At 40.7% G+C, this 26,338-nt stretch overlaps 2 protein-coding genes across 2 annotated transcripts; both read right to left on the reverse strand.

Moving 5' to 3' along the window:
• Positions 1–7,400: 7,400 nt before the first annotated feature.
• On the reverse strand, positions 7,401–9,099 carry PRR18 (proline rich 18). The gene has a single exon (XM_060259080.1). It carries the CDS (start codon positions 9,097–9,099, stop codon positions 8,317–8,319), a length of 783 nt encoding a protein of 260 aa, XP_060115063.1. The 3' UTR covers positions 7,401–8,316.
• Positions 9,100–12,399: 3,300 nt separating this feature from the next.
• SFT2D1 (SFT2 domain containing 1) lies at positions 12,400–24,695 on the reverse strand. Its single transcript, XM_060242123.1, has 8 exons — positions 24,097–24,695; positions 21,310–21,396; positions 18,956–19,041; positions 18,148–18,229; positions 15,801–15,836; positions 15,266–15,324; positions 13,588–13,617; positions 12,400–12,990 (listed from the first exon to the last, which is right to left on the reverse strand). The coding sequence occupies exons 1-8, from the start codon at positions 24,157–24,159 to the stop codon at positions 12,951–12,953; spliced, it is 483 nt and encodes a 160-aa protein (XP_060098106.1). The 5' UTR covers positions 24,160–24,695; the 3' UTR covers positions 12,400–12,950.
• Positions 24,696–26,338: the final 1,643 nt, after the last annotated feature.

Genomic DNA, 26,338 nt, shown 5'->3' on the forward strand with positions numbered 1-26,338 from the left:
GTTCATTTGAAGCTCACAAGAAAGAGGACTAGAGATGACATTTTGAAGCAAGCAAGAGATAGACCTATGACGATAGCTGGAAATATGGTGAAAATTCTAAGAGAGGTACCTTGGCCAGTGAGACAAAAGAGGAGAGAATACCAAGTGTTTTGAGAGGAAGAGTAATACCCTATATGTGGTTAATGCCAGAAGGCCAGGAGAACAGATACAGGATAAATTCAATCTTCAAAGCTCAGAATTTTTTGGATAGAGTGAAGGAAAAAGAAGGCAAGGAAAAGAAGGATGATGATGAGGAGGAAGAAAGTTCTGATGAAGAGAATCCAAATGAACCACGGAGATACCCGACAAGACAGCAGAACAAAAAAGATAAGAAAGATAGTGATAAGCAAAACCCATAATGGCCTCAATAGTTTCAATTAATGTGAATGGACTTTAAAAGGAGGAAGACTTTTAGATATTTGATAAAAATGGAAATGGACATAATTTGTTTGCAAGAAACTCATATTTAACTAACATCTTTTGAAAAATAAAAAACTTGGTAATTTATTTACAGCAAAAGACATGAACAAGAAGAAAAGGGAAGTGGCAATGTATATTAAGGACAAATTTAACCCACAATTGCAGTATGCTTCTGAAGATGGAAGAATTCTATTAGTGGAAATTACAGTGGATAATAAAGAAATTTTACTGGCAAATATCTATGCCCCAAATGACCAACAAGAGAAATTCTTTCAAGACTTGCGTCTTAAATTATCAAATTTGGAATATGTAGAATATTGTCTGATAAAAGATTTTAATGCAGTTTCTGACATACAACAGGACAAAAAAACAGATTAAAAGCAAAAGTCTCCAATTGCCAATAAGTTTTTGGAAATTAGCAGAAGAACTGGATTTGGTTGATGTATGGAGGACAAGATACCCAAACTCTAAAGATTTCACCTATTCTTCTAGCCATCAAACTTGGGCAAGAATCGATATGTGTTGGCTTTCTGCAAGTATGATCAAGGATCTAGTTGAGACAGAAATTCAAACAAGAGTTATTTCAGACCATAGTCCTGTAATGATAAAGCTCAAAGGTACACGAATGAGAAGATCATGGAGGCTAAATATCTCAATTTTGAAAGATAAAGACTTTCTTAAAGAATCTAAGGTGGAAATGGAATCTTTTTTTAAACAGAACATAACACAAGATGTAAAGATGCAAGTAGTTTGGGACACTGCTAAAGCTTATTTCAGGGGCCTTGCAATTAGATATAGTATTAAGAAAAAGAAAGAAAGAACTGAAAAATTTCAAAATCTAATATCACAAGCTGGAGAAGCTGAAAAAAATCTTAAAAAATAACCGACTAAACATTAATTTCAAAAAAAGGCGAAAGAAATACAACACCAATTGAATTTGTTACTTATGGAGGAGACGGAGATAAAATTGAGGTATGCTAGATAAAAAATTTTTGAACATACCAAATGAGAAAAGAAAAGGCCAAAAGAATAATTATGACCCTGAAAGATGAGAATAATAAAGAGAAAACTCAAAAGCAAGAAATATGTCAAATCGTGGAACAGTTCTATAAAAATTATATTAAGATAAGCAAGCTCATAAAATACATCTAGAAGAATATATCAACCAAAATAATCTCAATAAATATAAACAGAACAACAACAAAAAATTTTAAATGAACCAATAACAATAAGGGAACTTGGAGACACAATGGCATCTCAAAAGAATGGCAAAACCCCGAGTCCAGATGGATTGCCTGCGGAATTCTACAAAGCCTATGAGGAGTCTTTACTATTACCATTTAAGCGTCTTATTGAAAAGATTCAAGAGGAAGGCCAAATACCAGTTTCATGGCAAGAAGCTATATCTTTGATTCCAAAAGAAGATACTGATCTGAAAGATATTAAAAACTATCGTCCAATCTCCCTTTTAAATGTGGATTATAACATTTTTGCTGCAATATTGGGTCCCCCAAGGTTCCTCAGCATGATCATCCAGCTACACGAAGACCAGCGAGGCCAAGTCAGACACTGCAACGACCTCTCGGAGCCCTTCCCAATAGGCACAGGTGTAAAGCAAGGCTGCGTTCTCGCGCCAACTCTCTTTACGATCTTCTTTAGCATGATGCTTCAAAAAGCCGCAGTAGATCTAGATGATGACGATGGTGTCTACATCCGCTATCGCACCGATGGCAGCCTGTTCAACCTGAGGCGACTAAAGGCCCACTCCAAGACAATGGAAAAACTCATCCGAGAGCTACTGTTTGCTGATGATGCTGCACTCGTCTCCCACTCAGTATCAGCTCTGCAGCATATGACGTCCTGCTTTGCAGAGGCTGCCAAGCTATTTGGCCTAGAAGTTAGTCTGAAGAAGACAGAAGTTCTCCACCAGCCTGCACCCCAGGAAGATTATCACCCTCCCTGCATCACTGTGGGTGAATCAGTTCTGAAGACAGTCCAGCAGTTCAGCTACCTAGAGTGCATCATCTCCTCAGATGCCAAGATCGACAAGGAGATTGACAACAGGCTGGCAAAGGCAAACCGTGCATTTGGCCGACTGCACAAAAGAGTGTGGAGCAACAAGCATCTGAAAAAAGGCACAAAGATCAATGTTTACAAAGCGGTTGTGATGACAACCCTCATCTACGGCTCCGAATTGTGGGTTTTATACCGTCATCACCTGCAACTCCTCGAGCACTTTCATCAGCGCTGCCTTCGCACCATCCTCAACATCCACTGGAGTGACTTTGTGACCAACACTGAAGTCCTCAAGCGGGCGGAGGTTACCAGCATCGAGGCACTGCTGCTGAAGACGCAGCTGCGCTGGGCATATTTCTAGGATGGAAAGCCACCACCTTCCCAAGATTGCCCTGTATGGCGAACTCTCCACTGGCCATCAAAATAGAGGGGCACCAAAGAAGAGGTACAAGGACTCCTTGAAGAAATCCCTTGGCACCTGTCGCATCAACCATCACCAGTGGTCTGACCTAGCCTCAGATCGCAAAGCATGGAGGCACACCATCCACCATGCTGTCTCTTCCTTTGAGAACGCACGCATAGCTGGTCTTGAGGACAAAAGGAGATTGAGGAAGAATCGCACTGCTACAGCACCAACCCCAAATCAGACTTTTCCCTGCAGCCACTGTGGCCGGACCTGCCTGTCCCGCATTGGTCTTGTCAGCCACCAGCGAGCCTGCAGCAGACGTGGACTATTGCACCCTTCTTAAATCTTCGTTCGCGAAGCCAAGCCGAGAGATTGGCACAACATTTGAAGAAAGTTTTACAGTCTTCAATACATTATGACCAAGCAGGGTTCCTTCCTAGAAGATACCTGAAAGATAATGTCAGAACAGTTTGCAATATCTTGGAATATTATGAAACTCATTCAGAGAAACAATTGGCTCTAATTTTTGTTTGGCTCTAATTTTTGTTTGGATGCTGAGAAGGCCTTCGATAATGTTCGTTGGCAATTTATGTTACAGCGACTGAAAGGTATGGAATGTGGTGAAAACTTTTTGAGAGCAGTAGAAGCAATATATTCTTTTCAAAGTGCAAGGGTGACAGTGAACGGCGAATTAACAGATGCAATTAATATTCAAAAAGGTACAAGACAAGGCTGTCCATTGTCACCTTTACTTTTTATTTTATCTCTAGAGGTACTGAATAACCGAATAAGGGAAGATACAAGTATCAAGGGAGCAGTGATAAAAGATGAATAGTATAAACTGAGAGCCTTTGCAGATGACCTAGTTTTTATACTAGAGCAACAAATAGATTGTCTTATAAACAAGATCAAACAATTTGGTTACTGGGCAGAATTGAAGATCAATTACCACAAAATAAAATTTTTGACAAAGAATATGACGATGGAACAAATTCAATCTCTTTAGCAAAAATCAGTGGTTTTGTATGAGAAAAGAATCAAATATCTAGGTGTCCTTATTTCAAATAAGTGTAGCAATTTCAAAACAGACAATTATGATAAACTACTTAAAGAAATTAAAAAAGACTTGGAAAAATGGCATGACTTGAACCTATCCTTAATGGGAAGAATTGCCTTAATAAAGATGAATATCCTTCCAAGGCTATTATTTTTGTTTCAAACTATTCCAGTATTTTTAAATAGTGGATATTTTCAAGAATTGAACAAGGTGGTCTCCAAATATGTTTGGCAAGGCAAAAAACCTAGAATCAAACTAAAGATATTGTAAGATTCCAAATTAAGAGCAGCTATGGGCCTTCCAGACTGCAATTGCATTACAAAGCTTCTGTGTTTTTGTGGGTAAGAGATTGGATACTATTGAATGATAAGAGACAATTGTTTTTAGAGGGACATAGGTCTCACTATGGGGTGGCAAGCGTATCTATGGTGTCAAAGACTTGAAGGCCATTCCTATTTTAAGAACCATTGGTTTTGAAAATCCTTGTAGCACAAGTGGTCATGGTTAAAAATCAGAATTTATCAAAGAATTCCAAAATAGGTCTCTCCAGTAGAAGCATTTACTCATCCAAATCTTCTAAAACCAAATCAGAATTATAGATATGATGACTTGTTGGGAAAAGATAATCAGTTGAAAACCAGAGAAGAGTTGGAAAATATGGACCTCAAAATGAACTGGTGCTTGAGAATGCAAGTTGAATCTAGGTATGCCAAAGACAAGACGACAGGTTTCAATACAGAACAATACCCATTTGATAAAATACTTTTAGGTCCACAAGAAAAGCTAATCTCCAAATTATATGCATATCTACTTCAGATGAAGACACAAGACAAAATTGTAAAAGGTTGTATGGCTCAATGGGTGAAAAACTTTGGTCACAATATCACATTAGAAGAATGGGAGAGACTGTGGAAGTTCAATGTTAAATTAACTAGGTTAGTAACTTTTAAAGAAAATTTGTACATTTTATAGATGGTACTTGACTCCACAGAAATTGTGTAAGATTTATACTAATATGTCTAACAAATGTTGGAAATGCACTAAACGGGTTGGTTCTTTTTATCATATGTGGTGGACATGTGAGACGGTGAAGGGCTATTGGAAAATGGTGCATGAAATACTACAGAAGATTATGAAGACACAGATTCAATTCAAACCAGAACCATTTTTATTGAAGGCATTTCCTGAGGACTATTCCAAAGAAATTTGTTGGCACATTTCAACACAGCAGCCAGGATTCTCTTGGCGCAGAGATGGGAATCTCAGGAAATTCCCACGAAAATGGACTTGGTGGGAAAAATTCTGGAAACAGCAGAGCTGGACTTTCTATCCCAGCTGTTGGCTGGGAGATCTAAGGAAGAAGCAAGAAAATACTGGATGAAATTCTGTGCCTGGTTAGATACTCAAGACTCTTTAGATTCTCTGCTGTGAACTTATTTCTCCTTTCCCCCCTGTGTTTTACATTACAAAATTGCCTTTACTGGAATTGTCAAAACCAATAGATATCTTAACCAAAAGATTTATAATATAAAATAATAAAATGTTGATGGTCTACCTTAGAGATAATAATATGGGACAATTTATGTAAAGAAAGCATTTGGGCGTTTTTGCACTGACCTTAATCGGCAGCGACGCCCCTCTTCACCGCGCAGGATCTGCGCGGATTTCACACCAATTGCCGCGGAGCACCCGGAAGAGCCGGAAAGTCCCGCGGCTTTTGTGGCGCAAATGGAAACCGCCAAAAACCAGTTTCCATTTGCGCCGCAAAAGCCGCAGGACTTTCCGGCTCTTCCGGGTGCTCCGCGGCAATTGGTGCGAAATCCGCGCAGATCCGGCGCGGTGAAGAGGGGCGTCGCTGCCGATTAAGGTCAGTGCGAAAACGCCCTTTGAAAGTATCTTTATGCAGAATAAGGTTAATATGTGTTGTGCTCTCTATTCCATCTATTCCCTACCCCTATTTTTTCTGAGACTAATAAAACTTTTAAAAATAAAAAAATAAACTAGTACAATCTGGATATTTGATTTGTGATGCCTCATATACCGGTAGATGTATCCAAGTGGGCAGCCATGTTGGTCTGAAACAGTAGAACAAAGTTGAATAAAACTTCGTTGGTCTTAAAGGTGCCACTGGACTCCCACTTTGTTTCATTTGGACAAGTACATCACCACTGGATGCTGCAGCCACCAGGTGAAAAACATTCCTGCTTCATTACATATGTATCTTGCTAATGTTGCACCATAAATCCTCTGGAATTTCCTTGCATCCTATCAAGTCCGAGAGACTCTGTTGCACAACAGCTGGACCAATCTTATTACAGCCCTATCTCATAGGCCACTGAGAGCCCACGCTGGACAACATCACCTTGATGCTCTATGCAGTGATGTTACTGATGTGTAAAAGATGAATGGGGGTAAAAGGAAAAAAAAGTTGATAGTGATTAGTATTTATGAACATCAAGGCTCCTCATTTGTACTCCAAAATCATATAAATAGCACAAGGAATACACAGTATCTGACAAAACACTAAAAGTAGGAAGAGGCTGAAGTCATCCACAGCTCCATCTGCTCTAAGAAGCCTCCTTCATTCCAGATCCAGCTCCCATTGGTCAGGATTGGGAACACCTGTCATGGATTATGTTCATGGAGTAGATATGGACTTGTTGGGAACATTAGTCTGACAGGAATGCATAAAATTTAATAGCAAAAAACTCACTCCTCACCACTTTTGTTTATATAATTATCTTAATTTTGAACTTTACTAGTTACTGATGGAATCTTTAACACACCAATTCACTCCTGAGCCATGGACCACTTTCCCACGAGGCACACACTCTAGCCACTTCTGCTAGGAGGAATCATGTGGACAGGAAAGTGCTGCCATGGGAACCGGGCAAAACCATGCCAATCACTCCCCACCCACCCACAGCTGATCATGCCAAGCAGCATGAGCTTTAGCTAAGCAGCAGTAGTTTGTACATCACTCAGATAACTTCAGGAATGGCCCTTAATCTCCTGGTCAACATGTTGTTAATTTTGGAGAATATGGGCTATATATTTTACTGAATGCTATTCTGTGAATACATTCCTTATACTTAAAACAAGAGAAATAAAATTAGAAAAATTCACACATGCACTTGTAGTCAGATGCTGCATCGGACAAGTACAGTACAGCACATTCAAGACTCCCTCTGCTTCAGAACACAAACTGCTGTCCCCCAAGCAGGTAACTTTTGTGCACCCACCAGCCAATCCTCTCCCAGTCTGCAGGGCTTTTTTTGAGCAGGAATGCACAGGAATGAAGTTCCAGCAGACTTGGCATCAGAGGGTGTGGCCTAATGTGCAAATAAGTTCCTGCTGGGCTTTTTTTACAAACAAGCCCTGCTAGTTTGTATCCTTATGTGCTGCAGTGTTATTCCATACAAGACTTTATGAAATGATTAACAAAAGCAAAGACACTTGCTGTTCTCTTTAACTGTTTATTCAAATAAATAAAAATACTACAAATTTACAAAATGACTGTGCTCTTCCTTATTTACACTGTACCATTTTTTCCAGAACATTTATCTTCACTGTTTAACACTGAGCTCTTATGCAGTGTACATTAATTTTTCATTACAACAATACCTGCATAATATAAAGATTGTTTTATAAACTTTGCAGGCTCTGGTCCAGGGAAGGCTGGAGAAATTACAAGAAATGTGGCAAAACAGATTCAGCTGCCTCTAAGAGACTTTACAAAGTTTCTATAGTAAGTTATTTAGAGACAATGAGATGACCAAGTGTAGTATGTATATTTGGTGAGTTGTGGTAAAACGAGAGAGTGAAAAGCTGAACTTCACTCACCAGTCTCTTAAAGCTAACATGTCCCATGTTCAGCAATTCCTATTGCCAAAACTACTACAGCAGGTTAGTCCTTTCCAGCATAATTTCTTTCTTTTCTTTTCTTTCTTTCTGCTGTACTCCAGCAGAAAGTTTTCTCATTCAGAAGGTGAATCAAATCCTCATTCTAGGATTCCCAAGAGTGCTTTTCAATGAGCCTTATCTTACTCTACAGAGTCCTAAGCGGCTAATGCAAGCCCATTTCCTTTGGTGTGCCATCAGTCTCCATTTGCAGACCATTAAAAACATATAGCCCAGCAATTCTGGCCAGAAAAAGAAAATACTGCCCTTGCGGCCAATTATAAAGGGTTGCCTTGCCAGGGCTCTAAGTTATTTCTTTATTCACAGAAGAGGCATTAAAAAAGCTCCATGTCAGTGCAACAGCTGTAACCCGAAAGAGGCGAGGGGAATCCACCAGCGGTCAAGAGGCGAGGATGGACAGCAAGTCTCGCCTCGGCGTGATGAAGGGCCCGGGCCTGGGGAAGAAGCGGCGGGACCTTCACAGGGTACTCAAGTGGGGCAGGGTGTCCAGCTTGTTGCCTTGGTCGCGGGCCGCAGCGCTCTCGACGCCTCGCAGCCACTCGGTGCACTTCCGCACCAGCCCTTCGTCCAGCGGCTTACAGGCTCCGGGGGCGCCGGGCGCCTCTTCCTCGTACTCCACGTCGTCGTAGCGGTGGCGCTCATTCAAGAGGGAGACCTGGAGCAGGGCGCGCAAGTCCCCGCCGGGGCTGGAGCCTGGCGCCAGGAGAGGCTTTGCCGCGTCGGGCGAGGCGTGCCTGGGGGTCCGCACTCGTTGCCGCTGCTGCTTCTCCAGACTTCGGCGCTGCAGCACCCGCACTGCCTCGGGGGGAAGGCTCAGCGAGAAGCGCAGCGCCGCCTCTCCGCGCCCTCCTTGCGCCGCCGCGCCGAGACTCTCGCAGGAGCGTGTGCCTGAGCCCGGCAGCGCCAAGCCCGAGCGGCCCCGGGCGGGAGACGGAGGAGGGAGTCCCAAGAGCGGCGCTGCCGCCTGGGCCGGCGCGAGGTTGCTGCTCCCTTGGGCGGCTCTGCTGCGCGGCAGCTGCTTCTGGAGAGAAGCGCTGGGCCAAGAACTCGAGAAAGCGCCGGAGCGCTCCGAAGGCGGCCCTCGACCTTTCCGCGGCGGCTTGGCGGGCGTGAAGGCCGCCGCTGTTGCTGGGGCTTTTCTAGGCGCCGCCGCTGGCGGCGACTGCGGTTGCTGCTGCTTCCTAGGCTGCGAGCGGGGGGCGGCAGCAGGTGGCGGCGGCGCGATGGGAGGCAGGGACATGGCTGCAGCCCCCCTTCTTCCTTCGGTCTCCCGCGGTTCAGTGCGACATCTTTTTCTCGGCGCGGCCGAGCGGAGAGGACGCTCCCCCCCAGAATCGGGATTAGCAGCCCTCCTCCGTTGGGTCTGGCTGCGCGGCCAACGCTGTCTGTGGCGCTGCGGCTGAAGGAGACACGCGGCGGCAGCTGCTGCTTGGAGCCGAGAGGGCGCGGCAGGGGGCGAAGAGAGGGCTTTCGGTGAGGGCGTCTGGCTGACGGTGGATAACCATCTTCTCAGCTGGGGTCATGCCACGTGAAACGGACTACGGCTAAACTTTCATTAAAAACAAAACTAACATTGCTGGATAATTAAATTTTGAACCGTTTTAAAAGCTTTTATTTTGGGCTGATCTGACATATTCAAGAATGGGTAGAATACATGTCCTAGATGTGCTGGTACCGCCAGAGGGCGCAGTAAAACATTTTATATAAAAATTCTATACACGATTCACAGTAACCCAGGACTCCCTGCCATGCCTGTGTAAATTCTGCTCTGCTGCTCTTTTTAAATCCTCAGACATGTTTCAGCTAGAAAGGCCTAGACGAATCCCCCTATAAAAGACCTCGAAGTTCCTGACTATTCCCCTTCCTTTTTATCAGAGCTTGTTGCCATAGATCCTATGGCTGAAGGACACTCCTCCACCTCCAAACCTGAGCTTGACAGAGGTGGTGAGGGAACTTCTCTTTCGACTAGCTCTTGAATGCTCCCGATAGTGGCAGTTGCTAGCATCCTTATGGGAGAGACCAGCCACAAATGCATGGGATGGAGAAAGTAGAGAAAGAAGTACTTTTCTCTCTTTCTCACAATACAAGAACTCGTGGGCATTCTATAAAATTGCTGAGCAGTCAGTTTAAAACGGATAAAAGGAAGTACTTTATCACCCAAAGGGTGATTAACATGTGGAATTCACTGCCACAGGAGGTGGTGGCGGCCACAAGCATAGCCACCTTCAAGAGGGGGTTAGATAAAAATATGGAGCAGAGGTCCATCAGAGGCTATTAGCCAGTGTGTGTGTATATAATTTTTTTTTTTTTGCCACTGTGTGACAGAGTGTTGGACTGGATGGGCCATTGGCCTGATCTAACATGGCTTCTCTTATGTTCTTATGGCCAGGTACTTCTAGTCACAGAAAGGTCAACATGATTCCCAGTTGCACACATATGGGCATTGGAGGAAGCCCAGACCAGCCTAAAGGCCTGCATCCTCTAATCTGCAGAGGAAGGGATGAAAAAAACATGGGGGGGGGGGGAGAGAATCTGAGTGGCTGCCAATTTGAAATTTTCCAGACTGCTGAACCTGCTGGGAAAGGCAAGGGAGGAGAAACTTCTTTGCTGCACTGCAGCCCCTGCTTAGATCAGTCCCTTGTTCATGAGGTTCTTATCCCACTGCCCCTATGTATCTCAGGAAGGGTCTCCTCTTTAGCTCCAATCCTCTCACTCCCTGTAGGCCCTGTAAATCTGTACAGGGTGGGCCACCCGCTGCATTCTCCTCAAGGTTGCTTGGACCTGCTAGAACTCTGCCAGAGGATTTTCCAGCACAGTCTGTTCTTTGTAGAACGACCTGAAGCTTCAGCTTTGCCAGCACTGACAGCGACCATGCCACAGCAGATGAATCTGCCACCGGCTAGTCTCCAATGCCTGTCTCAACCATCTCCCTCTTTTTTCTAAGACCAGCAATGGGGCCCTTTCTCAAAGCCTTACTGCCTACCATTCCATCAAGGTAAGGGACTTAAAGAACGCAGGGCCAGGCTTGGACCTGGTAGATCCCTCCTGGGCTTTTTTCTATGTGGAACAACCCAAAGCTTCAGGTCTGCCAGCACTTACAGCAGCTTGTGCCACTGTAGATTTATCTGCCGTTGGCCAGTCTCTGATGCCTGGCCAGCAGTGGGGCCTTTCTTCGGGGCTTTCCCATCTTCCATACCAAGATAAGAGTCTCCAAGAAAATGGACAGCCCTGCCACTCCAGCAAAATGCCTGAGCCTATTAAAACTTGGATGGTCAGCCTCAGTCTGAGCCAATACAGCCTACACAAATTTGCATAGCCCTGCCTGGTACGAGAGGAGGCATGACCAAACCAGCCTGAATTACTTTCCACACTGAAGAAGAACATGGTATTTCTGTATTTTTAGAGCTGAGCATGGATCACCCAACCTATGTCTAGGATACTGTAAACAAATTGCAAAGGAGACAATTGGGACATGATAAAAATAGTACTTTTCTTCTGAATTTCCCTTCCAATTTCACTTAAATAGTACTTTAAAAAAAATAAAGTGAGGCAGCTAGCCAGAGCATATTACAGTCAAGAAGGTATGGGACTAGGCATCTGGAGCTCAGAAATACTGATAAGTGCAAATTTCATTTTCAAGAAAAAACCTACATCACAGCAACCAACAAAATGCAAGTACAAAGAAAAGTTAAGCATTGCACAAGAGCTAAAAACAGTAAGAAGACTAATAATGACAGAAAGAACAAAAATAAATATAATTTGTTGTAATGTAAAGGAAAAGGCAGTTGGACATTGAAGCAACAGAAAGAATCATTATAAAGATAGCATGATCAGATGACATCATGAAGAGCAAGAATATAAAGGGACCACGTGGAAGAAAGTCTTGGCCACAAGATGAAAAAGGAAGAGAAGATCACTGAAACTTACAGACATAAACCTGAAAATAAAGATCAAATGAAATCAACAGGTCAAAAATGGAGTACAAGAAATTCAAGGAGAAGAAACCAAGTGTGGAAAACAACAGATAGATCAAGGATTAGAACAGAAAATAAGCTTGTACTAAAAGAAAGCTGTCATGAGTCTGCCAGCCATGCTTACAACAGTACTTCCTACAGACTTGTTTTTAGTCAATATCCATTTTTTTCTTGTCAAGAACAGTTGTGACAAGCCAGTTTGCAATGTTAGCCTTTAGGACTGATGATATGCCCATAAAAATAGAAAGTTTAAAAATTTTAACCTCAAACATTTGGGTCATTCAGACTTCAGGACTAGACCTCATGACACAGCCCAGCAGGAGGGCTGCTGCAAGGAGCTTCAAAAAGACTGCTGTGCATATAGGGCTCATTGCACAAAACCCTTTTGGATCAGATCATTTATACATTATAATGGAAGATCAACTGTTACAACTGGCATCATTTTTCTACTTCAGTAAAGCACAGGTGGGACAGTCAGCAGATCCATATAAGCATCCATTCCAAAGTTAAATTATTCCTAAAAAAAGCTTTTTCAAAGGAATTATTCAAAGGAATGATCCAGAATATTCTTTTATATAATTGTTTATTTCTCACAATTATTGAATTATATATTACTTATAAGCATTTTTCAAGTGTATTTTAAGTATCACAGTACAAAAGTTGACATTTAAAACGAGTTTAACCATTTACATGTTTAAAAACTCCCATATATTCACGATCCTATACTATTACAGAGGAGTCCCATTATGTATAGATTTAGTAAAATAATTCATTTACAATGATTATAAAGGTCTTTGGGGGAAAAAACATGTAACAAATGCACCAATAAAGATAAATAGAAAACTGAAGACGAAGTATTTACATGTGTTTTCCTGAAACTTCAAGACTATCTACTTTTAGGTTATGTTAGCAGAACATAATCCAAATGGATTTAAGACTATTTTGTGAGGAGAACAATAATTTTAAAGCCTATTATAGATATTCATGACACACAGGGACTTTAATAGCGATTCTGCTAACATTGTGAATGGAGGAAATCTGTTTCAGGAACTGAAAAATATTGGAGTAAACTTAGGTAAGTAGAGTTGGCTTCCAGAAGAATTCCTGTTTGTTCACTTTAACTTAGGCAGGATGTGAAGCATTTCATTATAGCATCCCTTGAAAAGAAGACAAAATTAGCATTTAGTCATGTGTGGAATGCCACAATTACTATTGCTATTATGGCAAAGTCTACCCACTGGATGTACAAATTCTGACATTTCAAAAAAGTCTGTTGGGAGTTTGACAAAAGGATCAATAATTTTCAAACAACAGTTCTAAGAAGTTTTTTTAAGGGCTGTAATCTGAAGTACACTTACAGCAAGACTTGCATTTTGTGAAGCTTTACTAAATGCATGATTACTCTGAAGTAACAGCTACCCACAAATATAAAAGGAAAGGAATTATTATGAAAGCCTGAGGCCAGGGCAGGAATATTATAAAATGTTCCACGTGGCCTAAAAAGTGACAAGGTTAAAGTAATTTCAATGCAACCTCTGCTCTGCTAATGAAAGCACAATGAAATGCTTAGTGATTTTAAGGTGTGCTATGCACAGTACAGTTCAGGCACTGGAATTCACGTGGACACTATAAAGGTATTACATAGAAAAAGTATGAAGAGCTGTTTTTTTAAGAGGGCAAACATTTTAAAAGCTGGGTATAACTGTATAAGCTCTTATTTTTGTAAAGCAATACAATCCAACTAAAAGACTCACCTGGCATAAGGAATATATGACAAACTGTACCTGAAAAGAGAAGTTAGAAACATTAGTTTTAATCCAGCCTTAGGAAGTCCGTCTAAAGTAACTGAAGATTACCTATTACCTATACAAATCATACACTCTTCAAAATAAAAGAGCTTCTGGAAAAACTCTGTGTACAGCCAAAAAAATTCTCAACTCCACTCTCCATTTTGGAGTCTGCTGAAAGTAGTTACTCAGCCACTCACAAGATGGCATGCAGACTGAACATGTGCAAGTATGACAGAAGCAAAACTAGTTGAACAACAATAAAATTATACTTTTATTACCTCTGTTTCCGATTGCTGTTTTAACAGACTGCCATCACTTAACATAAAGTGTCCTAGTAAATGGCATTAATTTCATACAAATAGTCCTGAAAACTAAATCTTACATAGAAAGTTCATATTCTCTTAAATAAATACCTAAGAACACTAGCACAAAAGGGAAACCTCTTAATCCTGTTTAAGGTACTAACAGGGATCACTGGCAGTCATACTGAAAGAAAATCTCGTCATTCTGAACTCTGGTTCTCCAAGATACATTTAGCTCAGTCTTAATTATCTGGTTTCCATACGAAGGTATACAAGTATAATTAAATATTAGGCATATAAAGGTAAAGGTAGTCCCCTGTGCAAGCACTGAGTCGTTACCGACCCATGGGGTAACGTCACATCAGGAAGTTTTCTTGGCAGACTTTCTACGGGGTGGTTTGCCACTGTGTTCCCCAGTCATCTACACTTTACCCCCCTGTAAGCTGGGTACTCATTTTACCGACCTAGGAAGGATGGAAAACTGAGTCAACCTTGAGCCGGCTACCTGAACCCAGCTTCTGCTGAGATCAAACTCAGGTCATGAGCAGAGCTTGGACTGCGCCCCAGGGCTAAAACCTCTGATGAAGCATAGTACATTTTAATATTTATTTACTGCTAACTCAGAAGTTATATAATCAGAGTCCAGGACATTTCACAGTGCAGGAAGGGGGAAATCAAGTGAATTCTGCTTCTTGCTATAAGAAGTTAAAAAAAATTGGAGGCTTATTTTTCATTCAAATACAAACGCACACACAGAAAAAGGTAGGATAAGACAGAAATACCACAGTGGTTCACTTATACATAACAAATCATATTTTGGCTGAGAAAAGCATAAAAATCATTAAGTGAGAGATGCCATCAATATTATCTAATAAATTGTAACTAAACATTTTTCTATCTATAAAATTGCTAAACAGATTTTAAACTGTTAAGCGGAAATTACTTATATACTTTTGATTTTGGTCAACATACAACTACACTTACATTGCTAACATTTCTGATGTTTCTGACATTAGGTCATTGAAAACAAAAACATTTTGAATATATGCTAATTCTGTCTCTTAATCCTTTTGGACTTTAATTTTATTTTTATTTTGGTTTTTAAAGCTTTGAAGCCTAATTTTGATCAATATATGCAAGGAATACATTCCATATTTCTTGAAATTCAGAACTGGAAGTTTATTTTTTAGCATCTATAGAGCACTAATCACAAGGTTACTATAATATCTTACATTGGCATAACTTTTAATATAGTCCCCTACCTAGATTTTACATGGAAAGATTTATAAAATCTGATTTATAAAATCAGTACAAGACAAAGATTTACCAAGGCTACTTACCAGGTCATTGCCAAGAACTGGAATACGCAGAACAGTAGAGCTAGCCCTTTCTTATGCCACTAAGGAAAGGGAGATTAGAAACATGTATAGAACTTGAGTGCTTTTTAAAGTTAAGGCATAACAAATGAATTTTAGATGCCAGTTATCCTTAATTTAAAAGCAACAAATGCCATTGCTGCATATTCAATATCCTTCATAGCTATAGATTTCAGTGGCACATGCAGCTTACTCTAAACACATTAAATTTAAAAAAAAACTTCCATGAAGGTCAATGAAGTTTATTCTTCCACCACTGTACACAGGGAATACAAAATCTTCACTGGATTAGTACAATCCTTGTAGTAAATTAAGGATGTTTTTCTTCTAAAAAGCAGTGGTTTGACTACATAAAAATGAATTGCTTGGCAAGCAGTCAATGTTACACCAGCCTAAAACAAAAGGTTAATGCAACTTCAGTAGGAAAATCTTGTTATCAGTTTTATATCAATTCCATTCATGCTTATAAAACCCAAAATGCTAAACCAATATTACTTACCCAGAACACAGCACACAGGGTTAGGATAAAAGAAAACTGGGGAAATAAAAAAAAATATATATATATCTATATATCAAATAGCAATCAATATACAGGGTGACTGTTAGGAAACGCTGTCAGCAGAACACCAAAATTCCCTCAGTTCCCTGCATTGTCAAGGAAAGGCTGTGATTTAGGATCTTCTTAAAAGCAACATGCACCGTCATTTGTTTAAAAACTAATAAGGCATGCAGAACACACAGTGCATGTGTGACAAGGCAATTACCTCAGAAATCACCCCACTAAAACGATCACCCTGTTGCTTCAGTTATCAAAATTACCCTTCAGAAATTGGCACGGTAGGCACAGGTAAAGATTTAAACAATTTTTGGGTTATTTGAACAGGCTGGCAGTGAAGGGAACTGATTGTTGTGTAGGGTTTGGGATTACGAATATGTAGGTACACAGTTAAGAGTAAACAAAGAACTACATCTGAGATGGCTGGCTTCACCAGAGTCTTGATTTTACACTTAAAGTTGTTTGACTTTCACTGAAGCTACAGCTGATGTTATGAAACATCAGTTTTTTGAAATTCAACCTTGTGATTATATCACTTAGTTCTCTGCAGTTTGAAATTGCAAGAAAATAAGATACAAGTTATGAATGAGTAAAATCTCAAAAAAGGCAACCAAGAGCCCAACTACATAACACAACAGCTAGCACAAGCGTATTACTGTGCATGGAAGCAAGCTTCTGAATATATTACGAATATAAGAAAAGCCCTGCTGGATCAGACCAGTGGTCCATCTAGTCCAGCATTCTGTCTCACACAATGGCCAATCAGTTCTTCTGGAGAGCCAACAACAGGGCATAAAGGTCAAGACCTTCCTCCTAATGCTGACTCCTGGCACTGGGATTCAGAGACTGATTACCTCTGAACGTTGAGGTTCCCTGTTATGTATTGCATTTTACTTGGTTCTGTTGCCTGAGCTTGAGACAGGCACTCCTTGCAAACCAGGGTCCTGAAGCTTGGAAGAATTGACCAATCAGGGTGCTAGACATGTAACAACTTGCAACAAAGAGATGCAAATGAAGGATTCTGGACTGAGCCAATGAGTAACTGCTGCCTGCTAGGGGGGCATGGTTAACCATGACCAGAGTGTATATAATGAGTGAAGTGCCTGGGCTGTTTGTGATTGTTTCTTCTTGTAATAAAGTGTTCTTGGTTGATTCAGAGCTGGATGAATTCACTTTACAATATTCCCTTTAGCCACCATGGCTAGAAGACCACTGATAGATCCTTTATTAATCTATCTAATCCCCCTTTAAAGCTGTCTATCCCTGTGTCCATCACTACATCCTCAGGCTGTGAACTCCACATTTTAATCACTATCTATGTAAAGTATTTATTTCTGTCTGTCCTGAATCTACTGTCCATCAGTTTCATTGGATGCCATCAAGTTCTAGTATTTTCAGAGAGGGAAAGAAATTTCTCTTTGTCAGTTTTCTCAATTTTATAAACCTCTATCATGTCCCCCCTTAGTCATCTCTTTTCTAAACTGGAAAGTCCCAGACACTTCAGTCTTTCCCCATAGGAAAGGTGCTCCAACCCCCTAATCATCTTGGTTGCCCTGTTCTATAGCTTTTCCAGTTCTGCTTTCTCCTTTTTGAGATACAGTGACCAGAACTATACACAGTATTCCAAACGAGGCCACACCACAGGTCCATATAGGGTTGTTAGAATATTGGCTGTTTTATTTTCACACTTTTCCTAATAATCCCTAATACAGAGGTTGTATTTTTCACTGCTGAAGCACAGGAAGGGACGGGCTGATGGAAGTGTTGTGTTATATATCAAAGAAGGCACAGAATCAAATAAGTTAGAAAAAGTCAGGAGAATTTACTTCCCAACAGAATCAATCTGGGTGGAAATACACACTATATACATTTTGAAATAGTTTTTTTCCTGTGAAATAAGTTTAATTTATGGGGCTGACACAAGCGTGCATTTAATGAACCCAAATATATTTATAAGTAAAAAACCCCCTTTCAAACAGAACCACATTAAACTAACTGTATAATGAAAAACTGCTGGGATAAACCTAATATAGTGCACTTTATTATAAGCTAATATTTTATATTTCAGATTGTAATATTTAACCCAGCCATGCCCAGTGAATTACATCTATTTTCTTAGATTACCTCTAAAGAGTCGCACACATGCCAGCCAGGTAATAATCTGGTGAAGGAAAGCAGTTTTTCAAGCACTGCCAGAGAATGAACCAGTAAAGTTATCACCCTTTCCAGGGAATCTGAAGGGAAAATTAATGTTATCTGTTTGAAAAGCAAAGGAAACAAATGCAATTACCAGCATAACAAGTGTTGCCAATAATCGTGTGGGCTCAAACATCTTTTTCAGCTGCTTCACAGGACCCATCAAGAAGCATGTACTAGTTTAGAATAAAAAGGGGGGGGGAAATAATTCTTATATTAGCTGAAGCAAAGTAATTGATTTAATTTTTGTTTATTACATTTGCTTACTAAATAAAAAGCATATATTCATGCTAGAAGTGTGATATTGGTTTTATAGTGCTAAACTGCTGCTAGAATACGCACAAATATTTCTTATTTCTCCTGAGATGCTCAAAAAAGGCATACAAGTGTATATGATTACTTTGTGTTTAGCCTACGGTGAGAGAAGTTGGACAGGAAGCAAGTATGCATATTCATTGTACATATTCCTATATTATATCACAAAAAACATGTTAGGGTTGCCTCTAATCCTAACAAGAGCACTATTTATTTTTAAATTGATATATTTAGTGATCAGATTAACAAATTTCTATGAATTATTATTCAAGGAATATATGTACTAGTAGAAAACCTTTAAACCTACCTTCTTTCTTGGTATGTCAAATCATAATTTAATAACCTTTATTTTTCTCTTAAATACTGTAATTATGCAGAATTTAAGTGTCCCTATCCTTTGGAAAGTTTTTACAAACTACATCCAAATATCAAGCAATCTATACAAGACAATTCACTTTCATTTTAATAAGATATAATGTGCAGTCTTGGAAGTATTCAACATATTTGAGTATTCAGAGAACTTTTCAAGAGGTAGATATATAACCAATATGTTTTTTAAAAAATAGCAACCAGAAATTCTTCTATACCTGGCTAATGCACAAATGTTTCCTATGGTGTAGAATACGGCAAAGAGTTTCATGCCACCAACTGGAACCCAGAGCATTATTGTCCCCTAAGCAAAATAAAGTCAATACTGTTCAATGAAGTAAACGGAAATTACAATTTTCACTAAAATAAAAATGCACACATTGCTATATTATATGTTACAGTAGAGCCTAGGCTACCCCCCCCCCCCTGCACCCGAGAACATCTCCAGGGGATAGAAATTCACCCAAGGCTTTTGAGTAACAGGGCATACAGTCTTCATTAAGGATGATCATCCTCGTGCTCGGAAGAGCAGATCATACAAGCTAACCATACATGTAATACTAACCATAACACTATACTAACAACTGGATGTACTAAAGTTAATTAACAGATATGAAAAATTTGGTGGTGGCAGGCTTAATATGGAAGTGCTGAGATGTGGAAGTTTAATAGAAAGCAGAGTATAAATATTTTAAAGTATTCAATGAAGTTGACGCTACACTTCTACAGTCATTTACTCTGAAGTAACACTATAAGAAAAAGGTACATTTCTGAAATGACAACATTCCAAGCTCTCAAGTACTATTTAAAAGAATACTATGAACAGTATCTCCAATATGGGTGTTTCCTGCCATGAAAGCATAAAGGTTTTTTTACATGTATCTAGTAGAGATGTGAATACTCGAGAAAAGTATTCTTTTCTAGTTTTAGGACTGGGAAAATTTTGGGAAATAATGAAAAGAAGTCCTATGAAATAATCTCTTTTGGAATGAACACTTTAAAGATGAGGTGTTATTCAACATGCTGAGAACTATACAGTATGAAGATATTAATGTAACATTAGACAATTTGTGTATACTGCAGACATTTAACTGTTTAATTGTTAGTTTTGTTCAGAATGTGTCAAACTACACTGGTAATACTCAGTAGTACAGGAGCCACATGTGCCTCTTATGAGCACTTTTTCCCATGAAACCTGCCCTAAGTTCCTGGGAAGTGGGCAACTTCTTTAGAAATTCCATCACAAACAGCTTTATTGTAAAAATATAACACAACTTTTCAACGATCACTCTATCAAGGTTGTGGAGATGCACGGATCTCTGTATGACACCAGATGGTGGAACGGATTATACCATTGTGCACACTGTTTTGTGTCGTAATCTGACTTGCAAGTGTTTCCCTTCACTCCAGCTATCCAAGGGATGTCTAAGGTTCAAAATGGCATGGAAACAAAATCCTACATTCTCAGAAGTTGCTATAATAATTAAAAGAGTTACATTATTGTTATATATTGTTGTTTATGTGTGTTGCGGGGGTGTAGTCCTGTGTCTCTTCTGTTTGATGAGAAATGTCAATGTGGCTCTCTGTGATTCGTGGAATACCACTGCACTTCTGAACATGTCAGTGTTGTTTAGTTTAACTCAATATACAAATCCACTAACAGTTCTTAATATTCTGAATGTAGGCAGACATTTTCTACCCCCAAACAATAAACCTTTTGTTACCTCAAAATAAAAGATCTCTTTTTTATTTACAAATAAGATTTCTCCCATCATTTCAAAAATATTAGAGAATGTACATATCTGGTACACAAAACTCCAGGAGAATCCAAACGACAGCTAATATTTCTTTCCTCTATCAGTTACCAGTCAGCTTTAGTTAAACTCTTTTCCTATACATACCTCCACAAACCGTTTAAGATTTACAGTCGGGTCACTCTGCATTTTCTCAGTTACAAAAGAAGAGTGGCAAAGACTCACAGCTGGGTCATATCCTGGTCATGCCTTTACTGTGGAATTCCCTGCCTGGAGAAATCTTCTAGGCAGCTTCTAACATCTACCAAAAGGCAAGTTTTTTGGGGAAATGTTTTTTCCTTGTCTTGAAAACCCTGATAAATCAGCTATGACTTGACAGTACTTTATGCACATACGGTTTGGATTAACATTAAGTTAAATTGTTATATTGATACAAATGCTTTGTTGACTATATTTTAACATCACTTATTGTTAAAGTTTGTTCCAGCTTATTAGTGAACTCATTTTTTGTGGATATAGCATACCAATCAGATCACACATATGCACATTGTGTACTTAAACACACATTTAAAGGGAAGCACTCAAATATACTTGCTTCATGTCATTAACTACCTGCATACAGGAAACTGGTAAATCTAAGAAAGGTCATCTAGCTGATCTTTACATCAATTCCAATGTAAAGTATGTCTGGGCATCCCATCATTCTGAAGTGGTAGTCTTGTTAAGGTTGTACTTTTTCTTAACTTGCAAACTGTTCAGTCTGTACCATTGACCCAAGCAGGAAAAGAGCCATATAGTTCTACAAATTATGTACTTACAAGGATAGAGCACAAAATCCCACCAGCAAAGCATATTGCGAACCACTTCACTCGAGTACTAAAACTAAGAGATGAAGAATCCAGCACCTTTGCATGGGGAAAAGACAAGAAGTTAGCAATTTTCATATGATAAAGACATTTAGGAAGAACTCTTTGCCTGTTCAAGGATCATAGCATTTTATTTTAGGACCAGTCAAACAATATATACTGATAAACAAAGGATGGTTTGTTAACCAGATGACAGCTGGAGAGCAGAGTGCCACGTGCTTACACTGGCTTTCAATCCCTACAGCTTTCACAAATATATTCCTGTCCAAGGAAGCATAACTCCTTCATCTCCCACTTCTCATCAAAGTCCAAAATTCTTACCCCGCCCCTCCCAGCAAGATGCTGTTCTGGGCGGAGAGAGCTCACAGAAGTAGTCCCCCCCAAAATAATGCATATATTAAGGCACAATCTATATCCGCTGTTATGTTGAACATGAACATATGAAGCTGCCTTATACTGAATCAGACCCTCGGTCCATCAAAGTCAGTATTGTCTATTCAGACTGGCAGTGGCTCTCCAGGGTCTCAAACTGAAGTTTTTCACACCTACTTGCCTGGATCCTTTTTAGTTGGAGATGTTGGTGATTGAACCTGGGACCTTCTGCTTACCAAGCAGATGTTCAACCACTGAGTGACTATTCAAGATCCAGAAATACAACTTGCATTAACAGCTCCAAATATTTCAGTAGTTTCCTATTTAGTAAATCCTAATCAACAAGATACTTCAGCTTTTAGGCCAAACACAGCATTAGTCAAAAGAAAATTCTCCACATAAAACAAATTATTGAGCATCAAGACAATATTTTGATCATAAAATAAGTCACTGTATACTTTTTTTCAGAAATATTAATTTAGTTAAGGAGCAGTACATGAAGTCTGTTTACATCAGATACCTTTCATACCAAGAACCTACGTTCCCTTCTTTGAAGGTGGTGGTGGAATCCAGAGTGTTCCAAGTATGCTATTGCTGGCCACATTCAGATGCAACAAGACCCCTGTCTATTACTACACACATTATTCCTGTGCCAGTTTGTTCCCTTCCTCCTTTCTCCACACATATAGAAGTCAACAGGAACTTCCAGTTTTCAGAGGCCTTGAATCAAGCTCCAATTTGCAGTAAAATCTGTGCCTACATTTGGATCTCAGAGGAAAGTGAAGCCTGATTCTAAAACCAGTTGAGCCCCACACATGAATGGAGGAAACGCACAAGAACAAGCAGTGCTCATGAATATCTTCAACAAAGGTGTATTATGCCATCTGTATATAGCCCTGCTTCTCTGCCTAAGTTGTGTCCAAGGATTCCTAAATGCAATCAACTAGGCATTCAAAGCCACTCAGCATCTTTTTTTTGGCAACTTCCCAACACATGATAACTGATATCTGCCCTCCCTCAAGTTCTCAGTTCATTTCAGAGAGACTGGGGGAGCCCACCACTACACCAGATTAGAGACAGAGCCTACTTCTGCTTCAAGTTCCTGGCACACATAGAGAGAGCTCATAGGAAAAGCCATGGTCACTTCAAATCAAGTTTTAGAGAGTAGTATGGGAAGAGAAAATAAACCAATATGCTGCTCTTCTGCCCCCAGAGGACTGCAGAGAGGAACAGGTCTACTAGCAACTACAATGATTTATCTATCGAACCAGATTAAAATCTGGACCCCTTGAATGTCTCCTTATTATTACTATGCTGTCTGTCTGTTTGTCTAACCTTGAAGGGCAAATATCCTTAACTGTGTAAAACCAAACGTATATGGTGCAAACAGTTCCTATATGATGCAATGTATATAAGGACTGTTTGCACTGTATATATTAACATTTGATTTTACAAAGTTTGCCTTTTTTCCTTTTTTGTGTGGCTTCTGGTTTCCAGTATCTCTTGTGGTTTATTACAAAGGTCTATCTCCCCCTTTTCACTCTGTAACCTTGAAGGGACCATGACACACTAAAGACAATGTTATCTGCAGCAGTTCTGATCCATCCCTATTCCCATAACTTTTATCAGAAATCACACACATTATTCTGCAAATCAGCCCACTTCCAATCACTTCTCACCTATTCAAACCAACAACAGTTTTTAATATGTAGCAGTGCACATAACTTACCTTTTCAAGTCTAAATCTTTATCCTTACATAGGCAGCAGAAAAAAAAGACATTAAATATTCAACAATCATCCCACAGAGTAATATAAAAGATGAACTAAACACAGCCTGCTAGTATGTAATCTTGTCCCCATGTCTTCAGAAGTTCTAGAACCCAAAGAGATTCAAATACTTTTGAATGTCATGAAAAAACATGCAGATGACACAAACATGCTTACCAAACTCCATTTAGCAACAAACATTAAAGGCATAATGGCCCCAGTCACCCCACTGCTAGAAGACTGGCTTCATTTGGCATGCCAGTTTCTATAAATTTATAGACACTTTTCAAGGAATCAATTATGTGTTGTTTGCTTTGCTCCTACAATCTTCTTGTGCGAAATCTTTCGGGACTTTATCCCCCAAACCCTCCAACACCCGTTCTCCATTAGGGCATTCACAACTGTCGATGTATTCTTAATCGGAACTCTCTATTTCCATTGATTCAAGCACCGAAGAAAGGGAGCGTCGCGTCCCCATCCAAGGCCGCTGAAGAATAATTCACAGGGAGAACCCTTCAGAATGGTGCGGCCTAATCCCTTGCGGGCTTACTCGGGAGGGAGGCAGTCAAAGCAGTGAGAGGGGTTGAGAAACGCCGTACCTGTGTCGTGAGCCCTTGCTCTTCGTCGTCCTGCCCGCTGAGCACCCGGCGTAGCTTCTCCATGGCCGCTTCCGAGGACCCCGAACTCCTACCCCCGCCAACCGCTCGCCACCCCCCTCAGATAACCCCCGTGACTCGCTTAGCCCCGCCCCCAGGAACGGCCGACCCGGAAGTCACGAGACCGAGGGGGGACTGGAAACACCTTTGCAGTTGCAACTGTCAGGAGAATGACCGGCGCTTGTCGACTCTTCTCGCGTGGGCTCTCACCCTCCAAACCTCACTGGCCCTTCTCTATTAGCTGAAATAGCGAGCCCAGCCACCCTTTGCCAACCGTAGAGAGGGGGAAACCGAAAATGCACACTCCGGGTTTCATGGAAATATCACCGACTGCCGGGCGAATCCGTAGCGATACCGCCTTCAAATGTCTACGGCACTGTCTCGCTTTCGCTGGATTGGTTTTCCCCACACATTCAATGGGGAACCTAAGAAATGACTGTAATACTTTTAAAATTTTGGGATTCGTCCGCTTTCCGCTGCAGTATGGCCCTCGTCCCCTCTTGCCGAAGTAACCAACCATCTTCTTAGCCCCACCCTTTTCTGCCGTCGTTTATTGTGATTATCGCTCTTACGATTATCGCTCCTACTATCACGTCCGGAAGCTCCTTCTGTTGGTCACAGTACCTGAAATACCAGGCAGGTGGTAATTGAAATACCAGGTGCTGGTAATTGCCCGCTCTGGTTTCGTTAATAATAATACGTCGAACGTGGCTGCATTAGCCCTAGCCCACCAAGTACAAACATTGAGTTAACGCTATTGTTTAACCTGTGGGTTTAGAGTACCAACATTCGCGTGCGGCGGATTGACCATTTGAGGGGGGGGGGGCGGAGAGGAGGAGGAGAAGAAAATAAATAAAAATCTGCCCATGTACAGGGGTGTCAAACTTGCGGCCCGGGGGCCAAACAGCCCCCAAACAACTGGCTGTCATTTGCTTCCTTCTCCTTCTCTTGCTTCCTTCTGCATCACAGCTTGCTTTGCAAGACTTTCTCAAATGCACAGGAGCTACACAACAAAGCCTCTATTTTTTCCATTGGCTGAGGGTCCCCCCTTGGGGAGGGAGAGCTTGCTTTGGTCAGCAAGGAGTGGCATGATAGTGCCCAGCTTCATGTTGTGCCAGTCTGTGCCTGCTGTAGCCTTCAAGGAAAGAGGCATGGGGACAATGTTACCCAGTTTCACCCTATGAGGAGGAGCACATACCTGCTGGTACCTGGCTTGGCCTGCCAGCTGGAGTGTGGTACAGCCAGCAAGGAGCACAGCAGTGACTCATTTCTATTCAGCTGACTCGGTGGCTCTCCATCAAGTGAGGGGGGTTGACATCAGGTGGAGTCTGGTCTCTTTCCCAGCTGTCTACATTTACTTTTCTTTAACAACACTGTCTAATACATTCATGATAGAGTTTACTTATAAGCACTTATCCAGCTGTAGCAAAACACTTTGCCTTTTCAGCTGTCAGTGTTTTCCTATGTACTGGTATTCTGTATTTTTCCATTACCAAGAAGCCAAATTCAAAGTCAGTGCAAAGAACAGCAGTGAGCCTAAATTTAGTGAATACTTTCACTCAGGAATTTAACTTTCCACCCTACAGTTTCTTCACATAATTTAATTCTTCAGTTCTAAACTGGACTCAGGTGGAAATTATTGCTATAGTTATGCAGAAAAGAGAAAGGGCAGAGTGTACAATACAAAAATGGATACAAAGTATGTCAAGTCGGCTGATTCAATAACGAGGCCTTGTTGATACAAAGTTTCTAGTTTATTGATATCATTGTTCTTGATTTCAGGGAGATTGAAAGACTGAGGATCATACAGCAAAGTGTAATCATATAAGGTATACTTCAAAGGGATTCTTTAGGGAGGGGGTACTATGCAGGGCACATTCACACATTGATGTTACAAATTCGTTCTCAGGCCTGGTGGCCTTGGGCAGATCCTCCCCTGGTGCCCAGCCTGAGAAGGCACCATAATCTCTTTCACATATTCCCATTTCAAAGCAAAACTACATAACAAAGGAAGGGAGGGGGGAGAGGAGAGTTCAAGCTAGCAGCATTGGTATACAGTGTGGCTTTTACCCAGAATGCTTCCCCCTGAACCAAAGCTGAAACACAGACTTGACCAGAGTTAAAGCAGACTTGACATACTGCCCCCCCCTAAGCCCCCGCCACCACTTGTGGCCGCAGGAGAGGC

The sequence above is a fragment of the Heteronotia binoei genome, chromosome 1 (genome assembly GCF_032191835.1).
Source record: "Heteronotia binoei isolate CCM8104 ecotype False Entrance Well chromosome 1, APGP_CSIRO_Hbin_v1, whole genome shotgun sequence".
In the NCBI taxonomy this organism is placed as follows: domain Eukaryota; kingdom Metazoa; phylum Chordata; class Lepidosauria; order Squamata; family Gekkonidae; genus Heteronotia; species Heteronotia binoei.

Bases quoted from the DNA above. Each gene is read 5' to 3' on its own strand.
- PRR18 (XM_060259080.1), bottom strand. From the start codon at position 9,099: ATGTCCCTGCCTCCCATCGCGCCGCCGCCACCTGCTGCCGCCCCCCGC.
- SFT2D1 (XM_060242123.1), bottom strand. From the start codon at position 24,159: ATGGAGAAGCTACGCCGGGTGCTCAGCGGGCAGGACGACGAAGAGCAA. The intron at 18,230-18,955 runs GTATAGAAGAAT...ATTCTAAACTAG, and splicing joins AACATTTGTGCATTAGCCAG to TACATGCTTCTTGATGGGTC. The intron at 15,837-18,147 runs GTAATTGCATTT...TTATTTCCCCAG, and splicing joins TGGCAACACTTGTTATGCTG to TTTTCTTTTATCCTAACCCT.